This window comes from Falco cherrug, chromosome 9 (genome assembly GCF_023634085.1).
Source record: "Falco cherrug isolate bFalChe1 chromosome 9, bFalChe1.pri, whole genome shotgun sequence".
In the NCBI taxonomy this organism is placed as follows: Eukaryota; Metazoa; Chordata; class Aves; order Falconiformes; family Falconidae; genus Falco; species Falco cherrug.
In genome coordinates this window covers 50,620,454-50,641,105 of record NC_073705.1, presented here as the reverse complement: position 1 = coordinate 50,641,105, position 20,652 = coordinate 50,620,454, and the positions used below count along the sequence as shown (strand labels likewise).

General features: G+C 38.2%; 1 protein-coding gene across 5 annotated transcripts in view; it reads left to right on the top strand.

The window, feature by feature from the left end:
• KAT6B (lysine acetyltransferase 6B) overlaps nt 1-20,652 on the top strand; it is a 118,262-nt gene that overhangs the window by 64,416 nt on the left and 33,194 nt on the right. For 3 of the 5 annotated variants that reach the window (XM_027805493.2, XM_005439207.4, XM_055720603.1), the window contains exons 4-11: nt 4,473-4,588; nt 4,750-4,831; nt 5,872-6,004; nt 9,591-10,522; nt 11,452-11,573; nt 13,178-13,293; nt 15,341-15,482; nt 18,601-18,762. In XM_027805493.2, the coding sequence (XP_027661294.1) occupies nt 4,473-4,588; nt 4,750-4,831; nt 5,872-6,004; nt 9,591-10,522; nt 11,452-11,573; nt 13,178-13,293; nt 15,341-15,482; nt 18,601-18,762 (1,805 nt within the window). The remainder of the gene's footprint in view (nt 1-4,472; nt 4,589-4,749; nt 4,832-5,871; nt 6,005-9,590; nt 10,523-11,451; nt 11,574-13,177; nt 13,294-15,340; nt 15,483-18,600; nt 18,763-20,652) is intronic. The other 2 variants (XM_027805494.2, XM_055720604.1) reach the window with 2 other exon arrangements.

The following is a 20,652-nucleotide window of genomic DNA, read 5'->3' as shown; positions in this document are numbered from 1 at the left end:
TCTGCCTCATTAAGACTAAATTATCTTTAATTAGTTCCTCAGATGTATTAGATAAAAAGAATGAAATGTTGAGACTGCCAATCGGATTGCTGGATGGTTAAACTTTAGCTACTGATGCCTACACTAAAATAAAAACCAATCTCAGTGCAAGTTATAAATAACAAAACCTCACTCAAGTGGAGGTTTATTGTAATTGGATTTGTGATTTTGCACATAGCAGTGAATCTCAAAGCTGGTCTTGCTGTCTAACAAAACATAAGAGAAATTGCGTGTTCAAGTATATTGTTCAGTTGATCAGAGATTAAATTGCAGTGCCCACTACTGGCACGTCTGCTCTCCTTAACGTTTTTGTGTGAGTTGCTTGTGTCTCTTCAGGTAACGCCTCTGCATTCTGAAAGCAGAAACTATCTGGATAGATGGGAATGTCATTGGTACTGCTTGTATTTTGTGGCATTTGGATGGTTAATGTATTTGAGTGGTGGAAATGGACCGCTGTGTCATGTTGCACAGGGTATTTTCTAAAGGAGTAAGATGAGGGATGTCAGATGTGAGAAAACAAATCCTATTACAAAAGCAAACACTCTCCTTGTTTGTTTTTGTGTGGTTTTTTTTTTGTTGTTGTTTGTTGGGTTGGGGTTTTTTTTTTGGTAGGTTGATGTCCATCCCTTGTCTGTCGGTCTGACATCCCATCCCGCTCCCCTCCCCTCCCTGCACCCGCCACCCCCCACCCCCCTTTCCCCTACCTTTTGATTTTGAAAAGTCAGTAGACTTGAGAACTGGAACTGAACTCTACTTCTGTTTTGCCAATTGAGTGGTGCAGAAGCAATTTTAAGAGCTGCTGCTGACAGATTTTAAAAGGGAGTTGAAGTTTTAGAGGATTAAAAAAATGTTGAGTTACTGAGGAACTGTAATAGATGTTTTAAAAAAGGGGAAAAAACAGCTAAAACTAAGAATACCTGTGGTTACTGTCCTTTCAAACTAATAGTATGTTAGGCTGAGAAGACAAGAAGGTTACTGATGAAAATTGGATGGGGGGGCAGGAAAGCAGAACAAAGACAGCGGACTCAGGTCCTCAGGTCAAGAGGAATAGGGTCAGAAAACATTTGGGAAGGACTGTGCAGAGATTGCTTTATAAATGAGATTTAGGGTATGCTTTAAGAATAAGGGAATATGGGAATTGCCTTAATTGCAGTCTGTGGAAGGATGTTGGCTAGTTGCATGAAATTAACTGCTAAGAAACCCACAGGTGGAAAAACCTGCTATGTGCCCAAGGTAGGTGCAGTGATCCTCACTGCTTATAGCTAAAGTTACCCTAAATAAATAATGCTTTCTGCCTAAAAGGTCATCGAGCACAAAGGTTTTTTTGTGAACTGTCTTACACGTTAGTACCCAACATTTGTATCAAAGTTTAAAATAACTGGAGATATTGGCATATCTAATTTTAGCATTGTATGTAATTGTTGTCACTGATACAATACTTGTAGTTCAAAAAAAAACCAACCTAGTTGTTTTGTCAAACTTTTTGAAGAATATACAAGACCCAAATTTGCAATGAAGAAACAAAAGTGGGCAGATAAAAGGAGTTGCATTCGGTGAAAAAGGAGTGAGACATTCTGGTTTAACTTCCTGATCTCAACTATTTCTGCCAGATCAATGTATCACAAACTTTTAACATTTTCTTACTGGGATGGATAGGAATGAATTTCCAAGTGTTTAATTTTTAATAGCTTTATTTTAAAGTAAGGCTATATATACTCGTGTTGGAAAGTGCCAGTTTTCAAAGGTCTGAATTTCCAATGATCTGTTAAATGTGTGTGCTACATTAAAATATTGATGCTGCTGAGGTTTAAATGAAAGTCAAGTGATTGAACCGGGAGAAATTACCATCTGAAACACTTCAAACTGGAGTCTGATCAAGTGTTGAAAACCTCTTGGCAGATGCACCAGCTTCTGGATATGGAGAAGATAGTAACTTCTTGATTTCAGTTTAGATCAGTTAGAGCTGAAATAGTGCGAATTTTGAAGCCAGAAACATGCTTTCCCTCTACAGCTCTTTCAAATTTAAAGAAACTAGCTGTAAAATCACTGAAGGTCACAGAGACTCAATTTAACTGACTACAGAAATCTGTTAAACTACAAAAGCAGTTAAAAAGAGTCCCTTTTAAAAGTGAAACCAGTGTTGATTCACCACTTCATGTCTGGTAGACGTTACTCTCTACTTGTTACTGTTATGTTTGCACTTATGTTGATTTATGTCCAAAATTGAGTGTATTACACAATGTTAAAGAACAATACTGTATGGTATATTGAAATCTGAACATTTCTGTGCTGTCTCTGCTAGTGCATACCTAAATGACAGTAAAAGAGCATGGCAAATGCATAGCGATGACTACCATTTGTACTCTTCCAGCCTTTAGTTACTTGTGGCTCAAGGACTTGGAGTTGCAGGTAGAATCTTCGTATTTAGTACCAATGGATTATTTTTTCCTTTATTTTTTTCTCAGGTAATAAAATCTAACACTTAAGGATATTAACAAATGTATTTAGCTGTGGGGTTGCTTGAATGAGCAATGTTACGTTGGTGGATGACAGAGAAATAAAGTAACCCCTGTTAGACCTAAATGGTGCATAGTTACCAAGCCTTGAGAATGGGTGTTTCTTATGTTTATACTTCTTAGTTATTTACTTAAGGCAAAGTAAAAGTCAACAACTTAAATGACAAATTACTTGCTACTTGAAGTAAATCGCTTCTGTGCAGGGTAGATAACGGGAATTAAATGTGCTTATATGGAGGTAATTGGTGTATGATTGCACTTTAATGTGTTAATATAGTTGTTAAATCATGGTTGATGAAATAAGTCTTTCTGTGATATTGATTATTAATGTCAGCCACTCTAGAGAGCTTTTTTCTTATTTCTTAGCATGTATTTTTTAAACGAAGCACTTGTTAAGCTTCATTGAAGGGATCAGTGTAGCGTTGAACTCAACTATGCAGTTAAAGAATATGTTTGTCACTTTAAGTGCATAGTTGGTTTTAACCACAAAAATATTGTTTGTCTTAAATTGTATATTAGGAATCAAATGTCAATGTTTCTCCAATGTATTTGGTTTTGACATTACTCTTTCAATTTTATTGATTGTTCTTTACTAATAGATCACATTCCTGCATTTTATTTTGAGAATATGCTATGTTTACACAATTTAAGTTGTCTTTTAAAGTCCAACAAAAAGTGGATTAAAGCCTTGGGTACACAAAATAAACAGAAATAAAATCTGAAGTTTCTACTTACTGAGGTGGCTTTTATGTTGGTCGTCTTCGCCATTCATGCCTCAGAAGAGCTCATGCTCATAGCAAATGCTCATGGGTTAGCCTGTATTCTTTGGGATGGTTTAGCTCAGTCTTGAGCTGAGAAACAGCAGATGGAGAAAGTGTGAATCACCATGGTTAGGCCATTACCTAGAAGAAGGCACATATCCTGAGTGACAGTGAGAAGAAAGCATCCTTCATGTGCATCACATCTCTGCAGCCATCTATAAGTGCAGCATGGCATCAGGGATTCTTATCCCTCTGACAGCTTGTGGGTTCATGTTATTGATAATCTCTGAATATAGTACTGGTAAAAAGTGTTTCCCTGGGAAGGTTTATCCCTTCCTATTTAGCAGTGCTTTTCTCTTTTCTGGATTACAGGTAAGCTTTATTGAGGTTGTTGAAGATGTGAAAAATCACTGCCAGTATTGCCTAAGGTGTTGCATGTGTTCGGTTGTCTGCTCTCTTGCATTAATTGGAAAAGCTACGTAGGCCTTCTGGGCTACCATGAAAAGAGGATGGTCCTGCCAGGGAATAAAACATAGTTTCATGGAGGTGGTAGCTCAGCTACTCTCCCTTACGTTGTTTTAAATCTTCCTTTGCAGCAAGTTTTTCTTGTGCCAGTTGCCAGCTTCCCTTTTTTTTCTTTTTTTCCTCCTTTTTACTGCTCTGAAATTGTTGTTTGTATAGAATTAAATAAGTTGGAATGAAAAATTCGTATAGTTTGACTGTTAAGTTTCTCTGGTAGACACTTCATATGTATAGAAAATATAACACTGTTTTATCTAAAGATTTCCTCTGTTTATGTTGTGCTGCTATGGAAGGAGAGTGGGATCAACTTTTTTGAAAAAAAAATTTCAGAACAAATGGCAGTTTAATATGCTGTGGAAATTACTATTGAAAATAAAAATTCCATTTCAGGTGCTTGTGTAGACCATTCACAGGTGTCAGTTAGAGTAGAAGTCAACTTTCTACCCGTCTTCATAAGTGAGTTTTACGGCAGTTATTTTGTATCTTTGTATGAAGTAGATAAGTTAAATAATGTGTTCCAAAGTGCTAAAAACAGCTGGTGCTCGCATGGTTGTGGTGGTGCTGGTAACGTCCTGTTGAACTTGGTCAATCTTGCCAATCTTATCTCAAGCTTTAAATATTTTGGCTTTTTTAGGACATCCATCATGTTTGAAATTCTGTCCTGAGTTAACAACAAATGTGAAGGCCTTAAGATGGCAGTGTATTGAATGCAAGACATGCAGTGCATGTAGGATCCAAGGCAAAAATGCAGTAAGTTAGATTGTTGAATGTTACGTGACTTTTCTTTGTTTACTGTAGCTTTGCACTTAGCACGTATCCAAATACAAATCACTGATGTACAACTTAAAGCAATGCTGTATTAAGTGTGTTTTCTCCTCTTCCTCCCCCCTTCTCCCTTTGCCTCCCTTCAGGATAACATGCTTTTTTGCGACTCCTGTGATAGAGGGTTCCACATGGAGTGCTGTGACCCACCACTTTCCAGAATGCCAAAAGGTGATAATAAAAATCCATTCAATGAAAATACTTTCCTTCACAGTCTTTTCATACACTAAGTGACCAAAAGGTCTTGAGCATGCTGATTTTTTTTTTTTTTTTTTTTTTTTTGCGTTGGTAAACATTATTATTTCAATCATGTCAAAGCCAGTGTTATGTGTTATTTTTCTTTACTTGAGATATTTTCTTTCTCAGGAAAATAGTAAATGTCTGTGGTTAGTTGACCAGATGAATTCACTGTGTATTGAGCTGTTGACCAGTTTATTGAAGATGAAGTTTTACGAAGTCTGTAAAATGTTTGGTGTATATGCACGGACAAAGAAATCCTTAGAGTGGGTGAAAGAGCCTGCTGCTTCATGCCTTTTGTAAGAGTAATTTAAAATAACAGGCAAACAAACAAAACACCTGTGTTTTCAGGTTTTCTGATCTCTATAAATTTTTGATATAGAGCACTCCTCACTTCTGCTCTCACATCTTTATGGCTTTCTCTATTTAATCCTAAAGTTACACTAAAGGTTTTTCAGCCTTCCCCCCTCCAAAATCCCTAGCCTTATCTAGAATAAATGAAGTGTTCAGACATGGTCACCTAAAATTAAAAGGATGCCAAATAAGTTGTTCTACATTAAAGCGAAGATATCTAGATGCGATTTGGTGTTTTGTGTAGCACACTGTAGCCTAGATTGCTGTGTAACCCACATGTAATTCCCCCCTTCCCCCCCACAACAATCTTAATTGTGTCTGAAGAAAGATCTAGGTAGTACAAGGAGGAACAAGCTAGAACAGGAATTCTTCTAAGAACCTGTTTGATCACAATTTTTTCTGTGATCCTTGTTGCCTCCCCCCACTTGCCATGAGCATTTTGCTTTCAAAAATTTCAAAACATGGGTAGAAATGGATCACTTTTCTCTGTCCACTTCACCTTCTCTATCTCCTGTTCATAACTTGTTGACCTTGTGTATTGGTCATGTATCTTGGTAGACACCTGTGATACCAATTAAACAAACTGTGTACAATTAAACTTTTTTTTTTCTTTTATGTAGGGATGTGGATTTGCCAGGTCTGTAGACCAAAGAAGAAAGGGAGAAAGCTACTTCATGAGAAAGCTGCCCAAATAAGGCGACGATATGCAAAGCCTATTGGACGACCGAAAAATAAACTAAAGCAACGAATGTTGTAGGTTTCTCTTGAATTGTTTTTAATGTTTCTGAGACCATTGTCAAATAAGAGTTGATGCAGGTTTAACTACAGTTTTAACTGTATTTCAAGTTGGGGAAAGTAGGAGATGCGTTTTCTAGTATATCCCTTTCAGCCCAATGGTCAATAACTTCTTAATTATAGTGAATGCTTTCTGTGTCATGTCAGAAGGTGATGAAAAAACTCCTGTAACTTAATTTTCTAGGTGCCATAATTTTTTAACAGAACTTGTATCTATAGCAGATGCAAATAGAAGTCTGTATGGTAACATACGCCGCAGCTACCTTTACTCGATAATAGCGAGTTACTTGTATACAACTTCAGGAGACTGTTCTGCTCGAAGACCTGTTCAAAAGTTGCATAAAAAAGACTTTATTAGTTAGTATCAGCTCACAAAATCCATTCCAAAAAGCAAACTGTGCAAGTACTACAAAAGTTCTGGTCTCGGTGGTACTCGAAAAAAAGTATTCCTTGAGTTCTGCTGTTAAGCTGCCACTGGTTACTAGGGAAAGAGGTTGCAATTCCTCTTGCTTCTCAGGAATGTGTTTATATAAGACAAGAGAGTCCTGTAATTCTTCTGGCATCTGTCTTTCCATGGAACACTGCAGTTGGACATGTTAAGGCTTGGTTAGAGGATTGTTTAAGTAGCATTCAAATACCAAGTTGACCTTACACTGAGTGTTAAAACAGGAGCAGATTCTGTGTTAACTCCAGTAGCATGTTGCCGTCCATCACATGTTCCTATCCACATATGCCTTTCTTTTCCTGTTTAACTATCTGTTTGGCCATGTCAACTCAGCAGCTGAAAAGCTTTCCAGCTTTATCTACTTCTCATTCTGTCATGTGGCTGTTACCCAACCATTATTCTCTGTAGTCTAAGCATGTGTTTGGTATGCTTCAGAGTTGCACAGTAGCTGGTGTAAAACTTCGCATTTTGCAAAATGAGAATTTTTGGAGCTAGTGGAGGCAACATATAAGAAGAGAAGGAAAACCCCCATATTTGCACTACTGGAGTGCAGCACACTAGTCAAGTTGATATACCTGGTGCTGTGCAGCTTGCTGCATCCTCTTTCCCCCTCTCTCTCTTGCTTTTTTGGACCTTGTCTTAAAGTTCAGCGTATGTTGCTCTAGGACAAGGTACAAGCTCTAGTACAGGACAAGAATGAGGTGTGGCTCTGCATGAAAGTAAAAGATGTAGTTGTAGTGGCTCGTGAGAGCTCACGGGTAAAGGAAGAGTGGGTGAAACATTCTTTTACTTCTCCATTCTCCTCCTGACTAAGTGACTTAGGCATTTGAAAGTAACTGAAATAGCCATACAACTTTCAGTGTTTTAGCTGAATTTCCTATATATCATTGTGCGTGCATAATAAAAATATTCCCTGTATCTCTAGCTACACCTCTGGTTTTACCCCTTTGGAAACCCCTAAGCCTTCCAGTGGAGGTTAGGGTTCTAACACAGTACTACCATTGTACTTCTCCTAAAAACATGTCCCTAATTTGGGTTCCCACAGTGAATTTAGCAGGAATATCTGTGTGACACAGTAATTCTGCGTATCCTCCTTCCTCATACGTGTAAAACAAAGGTTGGAAAGGTAGTGAGGGTTTTACTGTTGCATTTTTCTAATGGGATTTTGATCCACAACTTTTAAAATAAATGTCACACTAAAGGATGCAGAAGTTCTCTTAGCATTGGATTATGATTATGAATATTTTTATGAAGTTTATAAAACCAATTATATTCTTTGTAGCACGGGAGCCACATGAGCGTGTTAGAATAGTACTAGGTGTGTGGGCTCTTTATATAATAAATATTTACAATACTGTGGGCACATTTCTGTCATTTAAATGTCTATATAAAATGAAGTGATTTTTGTTTTGGAAAAATAGTAGGTAGGCGATGGGATAAGAGAAGATACTCTTCCTCATGGAATCCTATTTAAAAGTGATCGTGGGGTACAGAAGACAACAGCATCATACACATAAAAGTGTGTGGCCACATGAAATACAGGAAGGTTAGCTAATGCCACTTAGTTCTTTTTGTGTAGTACAGAGGAAATGTGTCCAGTAGTACTGGAATAATTTTTTGACTGTTGACCATCTGTAGGAAGCCCTTCACAGGCAAATTACTGTGTAGAATTAACTAAAACCATGTGTGTGTTTGCCTCTGGCAGTGATGGTGATTACTACATCTGGTAGTGAGAATATGTCTTGTGATGGACATAAGTTTATGGCACTAAAGGGTTCAAAAGACTTAGAAATTTTTGGTTTTGTGGCCTTCTAGGAGGTAACCAAATTTAAGGATGTGTGAGTGGAAAAGGGGCTAGTTCTTAAACTGGTGGGCCCTTGGAGTTCAGTAAACCAGATGGTAGCCCCAGGCTGTTCAGTCTCTAATTAGAAGTAACCTGTTGGAATTAATTACTTCAGCATCTCAATTAAGAAGGCAAAATCTGTGGAAGAAAACTTTCCACTGCAAAGTCAATAAGCAAACTTCAAAGAGCAGGATGGAAAAGGGAATGGGAGCTTTTGATGCAACAATATAGCTTTGTTTGGATTTGCAATTTGATCGTGCCTCGCGATACCCATTTCTTTTACTGCAAGTAGTTTTAAATGTTCTGTCCATACATGCTTACAATATACCACTCTTCAGCGTATCCTTCAGTGTTGCTTCTCCCTTGGGTCATTAGTGACCAGTGAAACCTGTACTTCTGCTGTCACAAGTGTTGGCTTTCAGCATGCCTTTTTTCTTCCTGGTATTTAAATGACGTTCACCACTCTTCCTTCTTAACACCTTCTGTGTTAGGCCTGATAGGTTTATGGTTTTTCTACAAACACCGCTTGGTCTTACAGTTTTGCTCTTTCCTTTCCTTTGCTATTTTTGTTTCTGCAATTGTTACAATTTCTAAAGAAAAGAGTTTATTTCTTTGGCTTTGTTCTAATGCTCTTCATAAACTACCTCATTTCGCTTTTAGGTCTTTGGTGGTAATTTTTACTACTAGTGTTGACATACATAACCCAGCCAGAGTATGGAAAAATTAGTAATATCTTTAAAATGATTGTATTGCTTTAAAGGACTAATAGACTTTCTCTACAGTTTAAGCAAACGTAGTCTGAAGTGGTTTGATATGCAGTAATTTATTAACCCTGAATATGCGCATCTCCTTTGTGTGTACAATAACCTCTGAGGTGATGGAATAGTTATTGTACTCAGACAGCACGCTGATGGTTTTCTCCAAAGAGGCATGCGTTTGTCGTGCCCAAAAGTAGGTGGGGAAGCTGTATACTTGTGAGATGTTGCTATCGCAGCTGCTTCTGTTTGTATGGACTGTGGACTATCTTTTACAGAAAAGGGGGGAGGGGGGCGGGCAGGCGGGCGGGCAGGGGGCTGAAAAGAAAAAGGTGGGAAAAAAGTAGTTGAATGTTATGTCAGTGTGAAATGTATTTCCAAAGTGTGTATGTCTTTAAAGATTAAGTACAGTGGCATAAGTAACTTGTATAAACTGTAGTACTATTTGGCGGTAGTTACAGATTTTTAATACTGACTTTTATTTTCCAAATTTTTGCATAGGTCTGTAACCAGTGATGAAGGATCCGTGAATGCATTCACAGGAAGGGGGTCACCTGGTAGGGGTCAAAAGACTAAAGTCTGTACCACACCTTCATCTGGTCATGCTGCATCTGTGAAGGATTCAAGCAGCAGATTGCCTGTTACAGACCCCACTCGGCCTGGTGCCACCACCAAAATCACCACCACCTCCACCTACATATCTGCCTCTACACTTAAAGTTAACAAGAAAACCAAAGGGCTCATTGATGGCCTTACTAAGTTCTTTACACCATCACCTGATGGTCGCAGATCACGAGGTGAAATAATAGACTTTTCAAAGCACTATCGTCCAAGGAAAAAGGTCTCTCAGAAACAATCATGCACTTCTCTTGTGTTGGCTACAGGTACCACACAAAAGCTAAAACCTCCACCTTCTTCACTTCTACCCCCAACCCCCATCTCTGGTCAGAGCCCCAGTTTGCAAAAATCCAGCACTTCCACTTCTTCTAACTCTCCCCAAAGTTCTTGCAGTCAGTCAAGTGTACCCTCTTTTAGTAGCCTTCCTAATAACAGTCAGCTAAAGGGACTCTTTGATGGACTTTCTCATATCTATACTGCTCAGGGACAGTCTCGAAAAAAGGGACACCCAAGCTATGCACCACCCAAGCGTTTGCGTCGTAAACCAGAATTATCTTCCATGTCAAAATCTAATAGCCATTTCTATGGAAAAAAAGAGGTTAGGAGTAGGTTTGTTTCTCATGCCTGTACCTCTGGATGGGGTGTGTCTAGAGGACATGCTTTTAAAGCAATTGCTCACTTCAAGAGAACAACTTTCCTTAAAAAGCACAGGATTCTAGGCAGATTAAAGTATAAAGTGACCCCTCAGATGGGGACCCCCTCACCAGGGAAGGGGAGCTTGGCAGACGGAAGGATTAAACCTGATCAGGATGATGGTAAGCAAAGGTCAAAGCGCCAACCCAACCTGCGTCCCGTCCAAAACCAAAGTTCTTAATATTGTCACATAGGTCTTAGCTATTTCTCTTGTTCTTACTTCACTTTCATACAAAAGCAACAAAACTTTGACCTTTTATCTAATGCTGACTAAATCTCCAAAATGTTTTTTCTGACTAATACCACACCACCTATTTATTATTTTTTGCATCTGTAGTGACACTAGGAGCCCCAAATGCCTTCATGATGTTGCTTATGGCTGTGTAGTACCGCATGAGTAGCCACTTTTCATGCTACTTCCTTGTTCTTCCCCTGCCCTTTCTCTGGCAGTAGTGCTGTCGTCATGATTGTGTGCTGTCAGTGCTTATAATGGTGGGCATTTCAATTCATTTCCCTCTGCTCCATTGCTTTTTCATGAACAATTCCATCCTGCTACAGTCTCCACAACACTTGATCTGTACTGCTGTGAACTACCTTCTTTATAATTACTTTTACTTAAGAAAAAATATATTTATAAATGTTTGAATGTAAACTTAGCTTAGCATTGGCCTCCAGCTTTAAAGGGCAACTTTTTTTTCCTCTTATTTTTATTTTTACCTTGTAGAGCGTACTGGAATTTATCAGATGGCATAGTTCTAGTGATAGAATATACTCCATTTCATGAGGTTCAAACCTAATTTAGTAGAACTGGACTCTAAAGGCTTATACAGACAGGCAAAAGCAAGTACCTAAAATAGCTCATGCAAACAGCAAACTACAAAACAAGAAGGGGGGAAGGTTTCATTTCTGTTACTTAGTAATCCCAAATTTAGTTAAAATGGGGACTCATGACAGCTATAGTTGCTACAATTCGATTTAGGAGTATCACTTTGGTAAGGCACGTGTAACCTTCATGTCTGTGAATAAACTTTTTGCTGGTTTTAAATAACAGATACTGAAATCAAACTAAGCATCAAACAAGAAAATACGGATGTATTTCTGGTGGGAAGCAAGGACACTGTTACACAGGAGGATTTGGAAGTGTTTAAACAGGCTCGAGAGCTTTCCCTGGAGGTAAGAACCATGTTGCATAAAATGTAGTTATTTTTGTACATAAACACTCGGTTCACTTTCATAAGTCTATTCATCTTCATTTTGAATATCCTTCTTTTGAGCTAATGTGTCATGCCTGCTGTGAATTTAATTTGGAAGACACTATATATACAGTTCGATTCTTGTAGATAGGAGACGAGGCATCACGCTGGAATGGGTCAGATAAGTGATGCTCGTGATAGGTTGTGAGAGATACACTTAGGCATTTTGGACACAGGGCTACCACTGATTAAGCACAGAGATTAAGCGTAGATGACATCGTGGTCAGGGCCGAGAGGATGCTGGTTGGTAAGACTGTGCCTGATGATTTTCCTCTGTACATAAAGCAGCCACTGTGAGAAGTTAAGTCTGTCCCAGCAAATACTGTTTATTGGGAAGCTGGGTTTAGAGAGTTCATAACTTCATTTTGCCCAATGATTTAATGCACTTTGAGTTTAAATACCATAGATTTTTCTAGCAATGAAAATATTTGAGCTGAATCTGACGAAAAGTGTTTATATGAGCTGGTGTTAATGCTGTTCTTTAAGGTATGCAGTGGTGATCTAAAGCTTGTGGAGACTGAGCTTTTTCTGTTAGGGGGTTTTTAGGAAGTTGGATGTGGGAGCTGAATTTTCTTATAGCAAAAAGACACTTAGGCTTTTCTGTGTCTATGAAATGAACAGCTGGTGTCTTTGAGAACCTGGGTCAGAAGGGAGATGTATGTAATGTTTCAACTGATGTGTTCTTAAAATTGCATCATAAATTAATACATCTTGTACTTTTTTCCCGTAATGGAATTAACTTAATTTTTTTCAGGTTTAGTGTACAAGAGCTGGCATTACTTGCTATGGGTCGATGTGGTGACCTTTTTATAGTTTGAATTTAGAGAGTGTTAACCAACAAACTCAAACCAAGTTTAAAGATTGAACTTCATTATTAATTTGTACTTCTGCTGGGTAGTGGAAATGGTTCCCACCTCATCCTTTCTTTGTCTTTCATACGCAGTCCAAAAATGTTAGGTAGTAAGATTTCTAAAATTTGTGGCATTGAAGTTACTCCCTCCTTTCCTTTTTTTGAGTTTTGCCAGCCCTTTAAAGTCCAGTAGTCCTTCTCTTATCAGCTCCACTTCAGTACAATAGCAGAGATCAATGTGTGTTAGTGTACTGTTGACTGTTAAGAGATAAATTCCAAGGACTCTGGAAGGGTTCTGCTGATGGATTCTCTCTCATGGTCTTGACAAAAGGACAGCTTTGAGTTTGAACCAGAACTGTAAAGGAGACGTGGGAAAAAAAGGAACTGAGGTGGTTATGCCTCTTACATGGCTGGGCCGTGCACCACCTATATGTATGCACGTACTTTTAAGCATTGCTCACTCAACTTCATGTTCAGTTGCTTGGTATCTTGAAGGAAATTTTAACTGTTTGACTGTTCACAGACACTGTCATCTGTCCAGGTTGGAAAACTTAAGCAACTGCTTTGAATACTTCATGTTTCTCACACCTTCACCGGGTGAAATTGGTGATGTAAAGCTAACTTTCCTTTTACTTTTTCTATAACTAGTACTTTGTTTTTATTGCACCTGACAGAAAATCGGGTGTAAAAACACTGGTGAAACAAGTGGGCGATACCCATCAGTGATTGAGTTTGGAAAATACGAGATCCAGACCTGGTATTCTTCACCTTACCCACAGGAATATGCAAGGTAGTGAGTTGTCAGGATTGCAGTACATTGTGGGATTTTTTTTCTAATGTGATAATTAATTTTCGTATTCATGTAACTGTTTATAACTTAAACTTTTAAAAGTAAATATGCTTTTGTAATTATAAGTAAGAACAAGGATTTGTGTGTCTTTTTTCTTCTCCCTAATTCTAATCAAAGGTGCATTAAAAAGACTGATTTTTTCCTAGTCCTGCATGAACGTAATCTTGCAGTGTGTTGGCATGGTTTTGTTTCTCCTTGTTTATTTGGGGGGTTTTGGTTTTTGTGTTTGTTTTGGTTTTTTTTTCTTTTGTTAGGGGTTTTGTTTAGTTTTTTTAAACCTTTGCAACCAGGTATGTCGAACTTCTGGCCATTCAGAGAATTAATCTTGTTTGTCATCCAGAATTCATTAACCTCCTTTTTCTAGGGACCAGGGAGAAGTTTGAACATGCTAGATAAATAAAGTCAAAGTGAGCAAGATGTGGCAACAGCATCTTGTTTCTGGCCACCTTTGCTGGGGTGCACCTCGGAGTCAGGCAGAGAGCATGAAACTAGTGTGTGTGCTCAGCAGATCTCTGCTGATCTTTGCGTTTACTGAAAATACATGTTTTACACATTCATTGGATCCTTGGCCCACGTGGAGATTTTCGAGAACTGTATGTTTATCAAGCTCTACTACTATAGTAAGAAGCAACCAAATTATGTGGTCTGTTCCAAAATACCTTTGCGCAGCGTTATTGTAAACTGCATTTTCTCTCTTTCCCTCTCATTCCTAGATACGGTCATCTTTATGCAGTGCGAATAAGGGATATGTTGTGAATTGGTAGTATAAAAATCAAGGGATAACAAAAGTGTATAGAGCATTTCTGTTTCCTCTTAGTACCACTGCTTTTAAAGTGTTAATATTTTATTTCAGTTTCTTTTTCATTCCCTCAATTTAGATCATATTTTTAAAAAGTTTCCTTTTCCATCAAGTAAATTAATGCCAGATAAAGGCGTAGTGATGGATAATTATTAGTATGAGGCAACAGCAGGATGGCATCTGTATGAGGCAGTGTGGTTCTTGGCTCTGAGTGTAGTGGGATTACATCTTGGAACAAGCTACTTTTTGTGCTGTTGATAAACTTCCTTAAAATTCTGGAGTAGTGTAAACCAGGACTGTGATCCCAGCATGATCCCAGGATGTGCCAGTAGCTTCAGAGCAGATAAATATTCTCCTCTGCTGTAAAACTTGGTTGACTGCTTTCTGCAGCAGTCTTCCACTGCTTCAGTAGTTTAGAAATGAAGGTAAATAGCCATAAAATTAACTGGAAAAGAGTGGTTTCTGGTACATGGAACACCTGTCAGCATTGTCTTGCACAGGGCATGTGGGTTACTTGTATGTAGTCTGAACTGAATCCTCCCCAGATGAGTACAGCCGTCTTTGTTGTGGAGATGTGTGGAAGGGAGATGATTTGCCTAAACAGAAACTGTTAGGATGGGCTTCTGTGGTCAAGTGAAGTGATCGTTGAGGTGGAGGTGACAGGGTACGATCCTTCTGCAGTTTGTTGTCCCACCCACATACACAGAAGACAGTGGAAAGAAAAATTGTCTCCTAACCTTCCCCACATACAAAGTAAGGAAAACTAAAGGGAAGGAGATTCCCTGTATGCTGCTGTGTGCCTCTTTTCACTGGAAGAAGAAAGGTAAAATTTGAGGTATGACTCCAGCATACTGGAAACCACAGCAAAAGCTTAGGGGGAATGTGGGAAGCAGGAAGTAACTGGGGTCTGCTGGAGGCTGGACCACAAACAGCTGACCACAGTCCGAGTCTGTTGAATTAGGTTCACTGTGATTGATCAATTCTGATGGTGCCTGCCTTTTCTAATGGCTGACGTGTGTTATGTTTAGTCATGCACTCCAATGTGATACTTATTTGTTTAAACTGAAGCAGCATTTACTTATGGTACCTTATGTTTAAATGGGGAGGGCCTTTCACTTTGTGGCAACTGTTTCGTTTATGGAATTTAACAAATTTTTAGTATAAAATATCTTTCTAATTTTCATACAGATTACCAAAGCTTTACCTGTGTGAATTCTGTCTTAAATACATGAAAAGTAAAAACATTTTGTTAAGGCACTCAGAGAAATGTGGCTGGTTTCATCCCCCAGCCAATGAAATCTACAGAAGAAATGACCTTTCAGTATTTGAGGTAGGTATATCAAAAATGTAAATTTCTGAAAGTAACCAGTTTGCAGATATTACAGACAAGTTGTAGAACTATTGAAAACTTTAACATACTTAAATACTTCCTTGGAGATTGTTCTTATACTGCAAAACCAAGTCCATCTTCCCTGTCCTGTTCCACCCTGCCACATTGTCTCACGATTCTTACTATCTTTACTTGTACTTCATGCATTAGCCAGCCTCTTAAGATACTTGCATAACATGTATCTTAAATGAGGATTGCAGTGGAAGCCCTTTGACTGGATTGCCTTTCCCTTCTCAGGAAAAGTATGTCTTGCACCCATTTACATTTGAGTGTCTTGGGTGTAGGGACAATACTAATTGATCTGTAGATGCTTCCAATGTAGAAAACCAAGCAAAGCAGTTTATTCTGTATTGTTCTAAAAATACAAATTTAGCTACTAAGTGCTTTTACCTTGCTTTTGGATGCTTGAAAAACTTTCCCTGAAACATGCTGGCTCAGTGGCAGAGGTTCAGTCCCAACTTCGGCCAGAATGCACTGCTTCTCATTTATAAAGCCTGGAGTTGAGCTTGTGGATACGTCGTCTTTTATAATCAAAACTATTCTCTTGGGAGACAACTTCTTTTAAAGTTTGATGTTTTAAAGGCATCCTGGACAATAGAATTCTGTTTCAGATAGCATTGCTGTAGTGACTAAAGCTATACATTAACCTCCACGTTCCTGTTTCTCACAAGTTGTTACCAACTGCATTAACAGAAGAGACTGCAGGATTTCTTTTGAGGCTGTTACTCAACAGCAAAATTCAGATGTGTATATTGTTAACTTCTTAATTGCAGGTATAGCTTCTACCTGAACATGTGTTTTCATATTGTATAAGTGTCTATTGTGCTTGGCCATTGCCATTATCTGTTCAAACAATGGTAGATGCAGTCTTGAAGTCCTTAAATTAGAACAAGATCTTAATATTTGGTTCCCATGTTTTTGGTTTTGTGCTATTAAAAAATAGCTATCTGCGTCAAGATTGCTTCCTTCCTGACTTGGGCAGTTTTTATGAAGATCATAGATCTGCCAGCAAAAAGCTTAAGATGTAAACAGACTTAACTCTCTTCCTATTCAAGAAAACAAATTGTCCTGGTCGGTCCAAAATGTCTTATGTTTTCTCTACTAGTGGGTGTTAAGAACTATGCAGCATTCAATAGGCAAATCCTGCTTTCTAGTTTATTTTCATTAGCTACTGCCAACAAGTGAATAAAAACTTTTTTTTTTTTTTTTTTTTTTGAGTAAAGCTCTGGGAAAGGGAGTGAGGAGGTGGGGGATTGACAAAAAACACATGGAAGACAAAGTGCATGTGAAGGCAATGTCCTGATTCTTTCTCTGCTGCTCTTATTCTCTTTCTCTGTTTTAGGTGCTCCAGTAAGCACTTAGGTTAAAACTTCTGAAATAAAGTGGTGTGGGTTTTTTTTATTTTATTTATTATTTCAAATGTTAATGTCAGTTGTTGCTCTGGTAACTGAGAAACTTACTCATCAGTTGAGAAACTTACTCATCAGTTGATATCCTTCCTGATAGATAATTTCAGGAATTTTGTTCACCCATTTTCTGTTAGGCAGAATGAAGGGGTTGTGGTTTCCTTCATGCTTTCTGTTTTGAGAGAAATAGAAATGAGTTTGGCATTTAAGATGTATGTACCTCTGCCCAGAGCATGACTTTTGACAGACTTGAGAGAAGACTTCGACATAGTTTACTACTATGCTGTAGTCAAGGAGCTTTTGACAGATACTTGCTTTTGAACTTGCAGACCCTCTTTATTTTTTTTCTTGTTTTCCTTTTTTCTCCTCTTGTCATATCTAAAACTGATGAACAAGCTGTGTTTGCCTGGCATTTAAGTTTTTTACATTTCTATACAAGCATTCTTACTGAAAAAGCTTACATAATTTGGGGGTTATGGCTTACTTAGTGATGATTTCTGCTTGGTTAATATTAGCATTTAATTTCCATGCTTACTAATAGGTGTTACAAGGAATAAAAAGCATCTGGACTGTGGAGTGAGTTTTATGACAGTTTAATGTATTTGATGGGATCTCAAGTGCTGTATGCAAGTTTATTCTGATACCTTTAGAAGCAATAGCTGTCCATTAAATGTTTTTTTCTTTAATCCAGATAATTCAACTATATTACAGAAGTCACCTTGAAATCTCTTAAGTATATCCCAAAGGTTGGGTTTTACTCAGATTTGTAAGTAGGATTTTTACTAAAACCAAATTAGAACAGAATATGGCTTCTTTCTCTGCACAGCGTGCGTACCATATGGCTGGCTGTGTGAATGAAATACAGCTAGTGACTTTATCAAAGAACGTCAGCACAAGCAAACCTTTCCATTAAGAAGATTATTTAAAAATGCTGTTGCCTTTGACTGAGCCTTCCCTTTCATGGAGTAACTAATTGATCTAGGAAATCTGCATCTGTCTGGCTTTTCTGTAGCTGTCTGAGTCACAGCTTGACTCTTTACACTCATATAACATACCTAGACTAATTGTAGTACTTAGCCTGAAAATTCACTTCTCTTACTCGATAGCGTTTAGTCTGGCATAGACATTTTATCTTGTCTGATTTATCTAAAACATTGCTGTGATTGATAGGTAATTGGCAACTCATTCATTGGCCTTACACCTTAAGGATTCAGCATAGCACACTTGATTTTTTTGTTGGGTTTTTTTGATTGTTGTACACCACTGCCTTCTAGCAAACTACAGTTTATTGTAGTTTTAACTAGTACATTATTGTTGTCTGTGTCATATTCATTTTCATTCCTGGAATGAAGTGAAAGAGGTAAGTGTAACTTGAAAATTAAAAGGTGAAGTTACTTTGTTTGGTAAAACTGGATACTCAGAGGGTACATACAAATGCACGGTAATCGGTACTAAAACTGGAGAACTTTTATTTAACAAGCTAGGGCATTTCTCTTCCGAACCCTAATGTGGTGTTTGGTTTTGGGTTTGGTTTTTTTAATGTAACACCATATTGATGATGTTTTCCTTCTATGATAACATTGATTCAATAAGTTGTTTTGTCCTAACATGTTTGAGACATTGGAAGTAACTGCATCTGTCTTGCTTTCTAGGTTGATGGAAATGTGAGCAAAATTTATTGTCAGAATCTGTGTTTGTTAGCTAAGCTCTTTCTGGACCACAAAACATTATATTACGATGTTGAACCATTCCTCTTCTATGTCCTTACAAAAAATGATGAGAAAGGCTGCCATTTAGTTGGATATTTCTCTAAGGTAAAAAAAAAAAAGTGTTTGTTTTTGTTGGGTTTTTTTAAATCATTTGTAACTTCCCGCTGTCCTTAATACCTGTGCCAACAGCAAAGAAAAACAGTTCTGGAGCTTGAAATCATCTCTGTAAATCTCAAATACAGTGTGCATTGTCTCAGATCAGATACACTCATACTTTCTTGTCTCAAAGAGTGATGCAAATTGAGAAATTTCATGCACTTGCAGCAACAAGCACTGGGGTTTAGTTTTGTTGGTTTGGGGTTTTTTGGTTTAGTTTTTGGTTGGTTTGTTTGTGTTGTGGTTTAACCCCAGCTAGCAACTAAACTTCTCCAGCTGCTTGCTCACTCCCCCTGCCAGCGGGATGGGGAGAATTGGGGAAAAGGTAAGTGTCTTGTGGTTTCAGTTGAAAGTTAAATCTTTGCGCCGCCCCCCCCCCCCCCATCATTTTTGCAATAGTATATATAGCAAGTCTAATTTCTAAAAGTGCTAGCTACTTGAAGTGGTGATGTGTTTTCATGGGTTTACTGCTAGGAGTTCAGGCTGGCTATTTAGCCATAAAAGGCCAGCTGTGTTCATTTCTTGTGTACGATCTGATCTAATTGGTTACTCATTGCAGAGCATGTAAGAATGCATTGCCTAACTTTATAGTGGATGCTGCCTTTATGTTTTTTGGTGGATGTTTATTGGTTCGGGTTTGGCTGTGATTTTTGAAGCAATAGGTGGCTGCTATAGACAAAAATAATACGGATGTGGACAAAGATGACCAAAAATAATGTTCGAGTATTAGATGTGCCTGCAACAGGAAAAGATTCCAAATATTGTCCGTAAGAAATGTGATGAATTGATACAATTAGTCAGAAATTCAGTACTACTTGCCCCTAGTATCACCACCTCCTATCACCTATATGATCTTCTTTCTTTAAGAAGTGATTCGTATGAAGATACTATCTTGAAGTCTAAAAATCTTGTCAGAGTACCTGCATATTACGCAGGCATCTCTTGGGGGTGTGACCAATTCCTTCTAACATGTGGGCCTTCCTGGGATTAAAGTAACAGTGACATGTGTAGGTACAATTTGCTTTGTCTTTTATGTCAGTCAGAAGCTTTTGTGGCATACAAATGCATCCATTCTTATATAAGCAAGTATTTTCTAGATGTATTTAAGATACTGCACATGTTAAGGTGTGTGTCTCTTGCTGTTTGTTCCTTCTTTCAGCAAGGATGCATTTGCTTCCCCCGCTTCACCCCTGTTGCTTCTGGCCAGTCTGTTTGTCAGATTTGATGATCATAAATGTTTTAGCTATCTAAACTTTGGGAGAAAAAACCTCAGCTTCATCTCAAATTATTTACTCAGTTGCAGGTGTTGTCCTGTCCCCTTCCTGGTTTGGTTGTTTTGTTGTTGTTTTTTTGAAGGTGTATGCTCTTGCTGGCAGAAATGCTCTGGCTTTTCTTCCTTGATTACAAATACGTTGCCAGGATGTGAACTTCATGTTAGCAGCAGTCTTGAGAGTTTGGGAAGCCTGTACAGAGAAAATACTTCACCGTGCTGTGGAAACTAAGAGACCTTGGGAAATAACAGCTTTGGTATCTGCTCTCTCTCAGAGCTGGAGAAATGTTTGGAAACTAACATACTGGCATGTGATGCTGTCAGTGCCATCTTATGTGTGGAGGCTGAAGTGATAGGAGGTGTCTTGAACTATATACGTGCTTGCCACAACTTCTTGTCAGTTGTGCTGACCTGGATATTTTTGGTTGATTTATTTGGTCTTGCTCAAAACTATCTTGTGCTGATTTTGGGGTTGTTTTTCTGTGTGTGTAATCTGTTAAAGGTAACAAGACTCGAAGGCTCTTCCTTTCATCAATAAATCTGAAAGAAACCTATAACCTTACATTGTT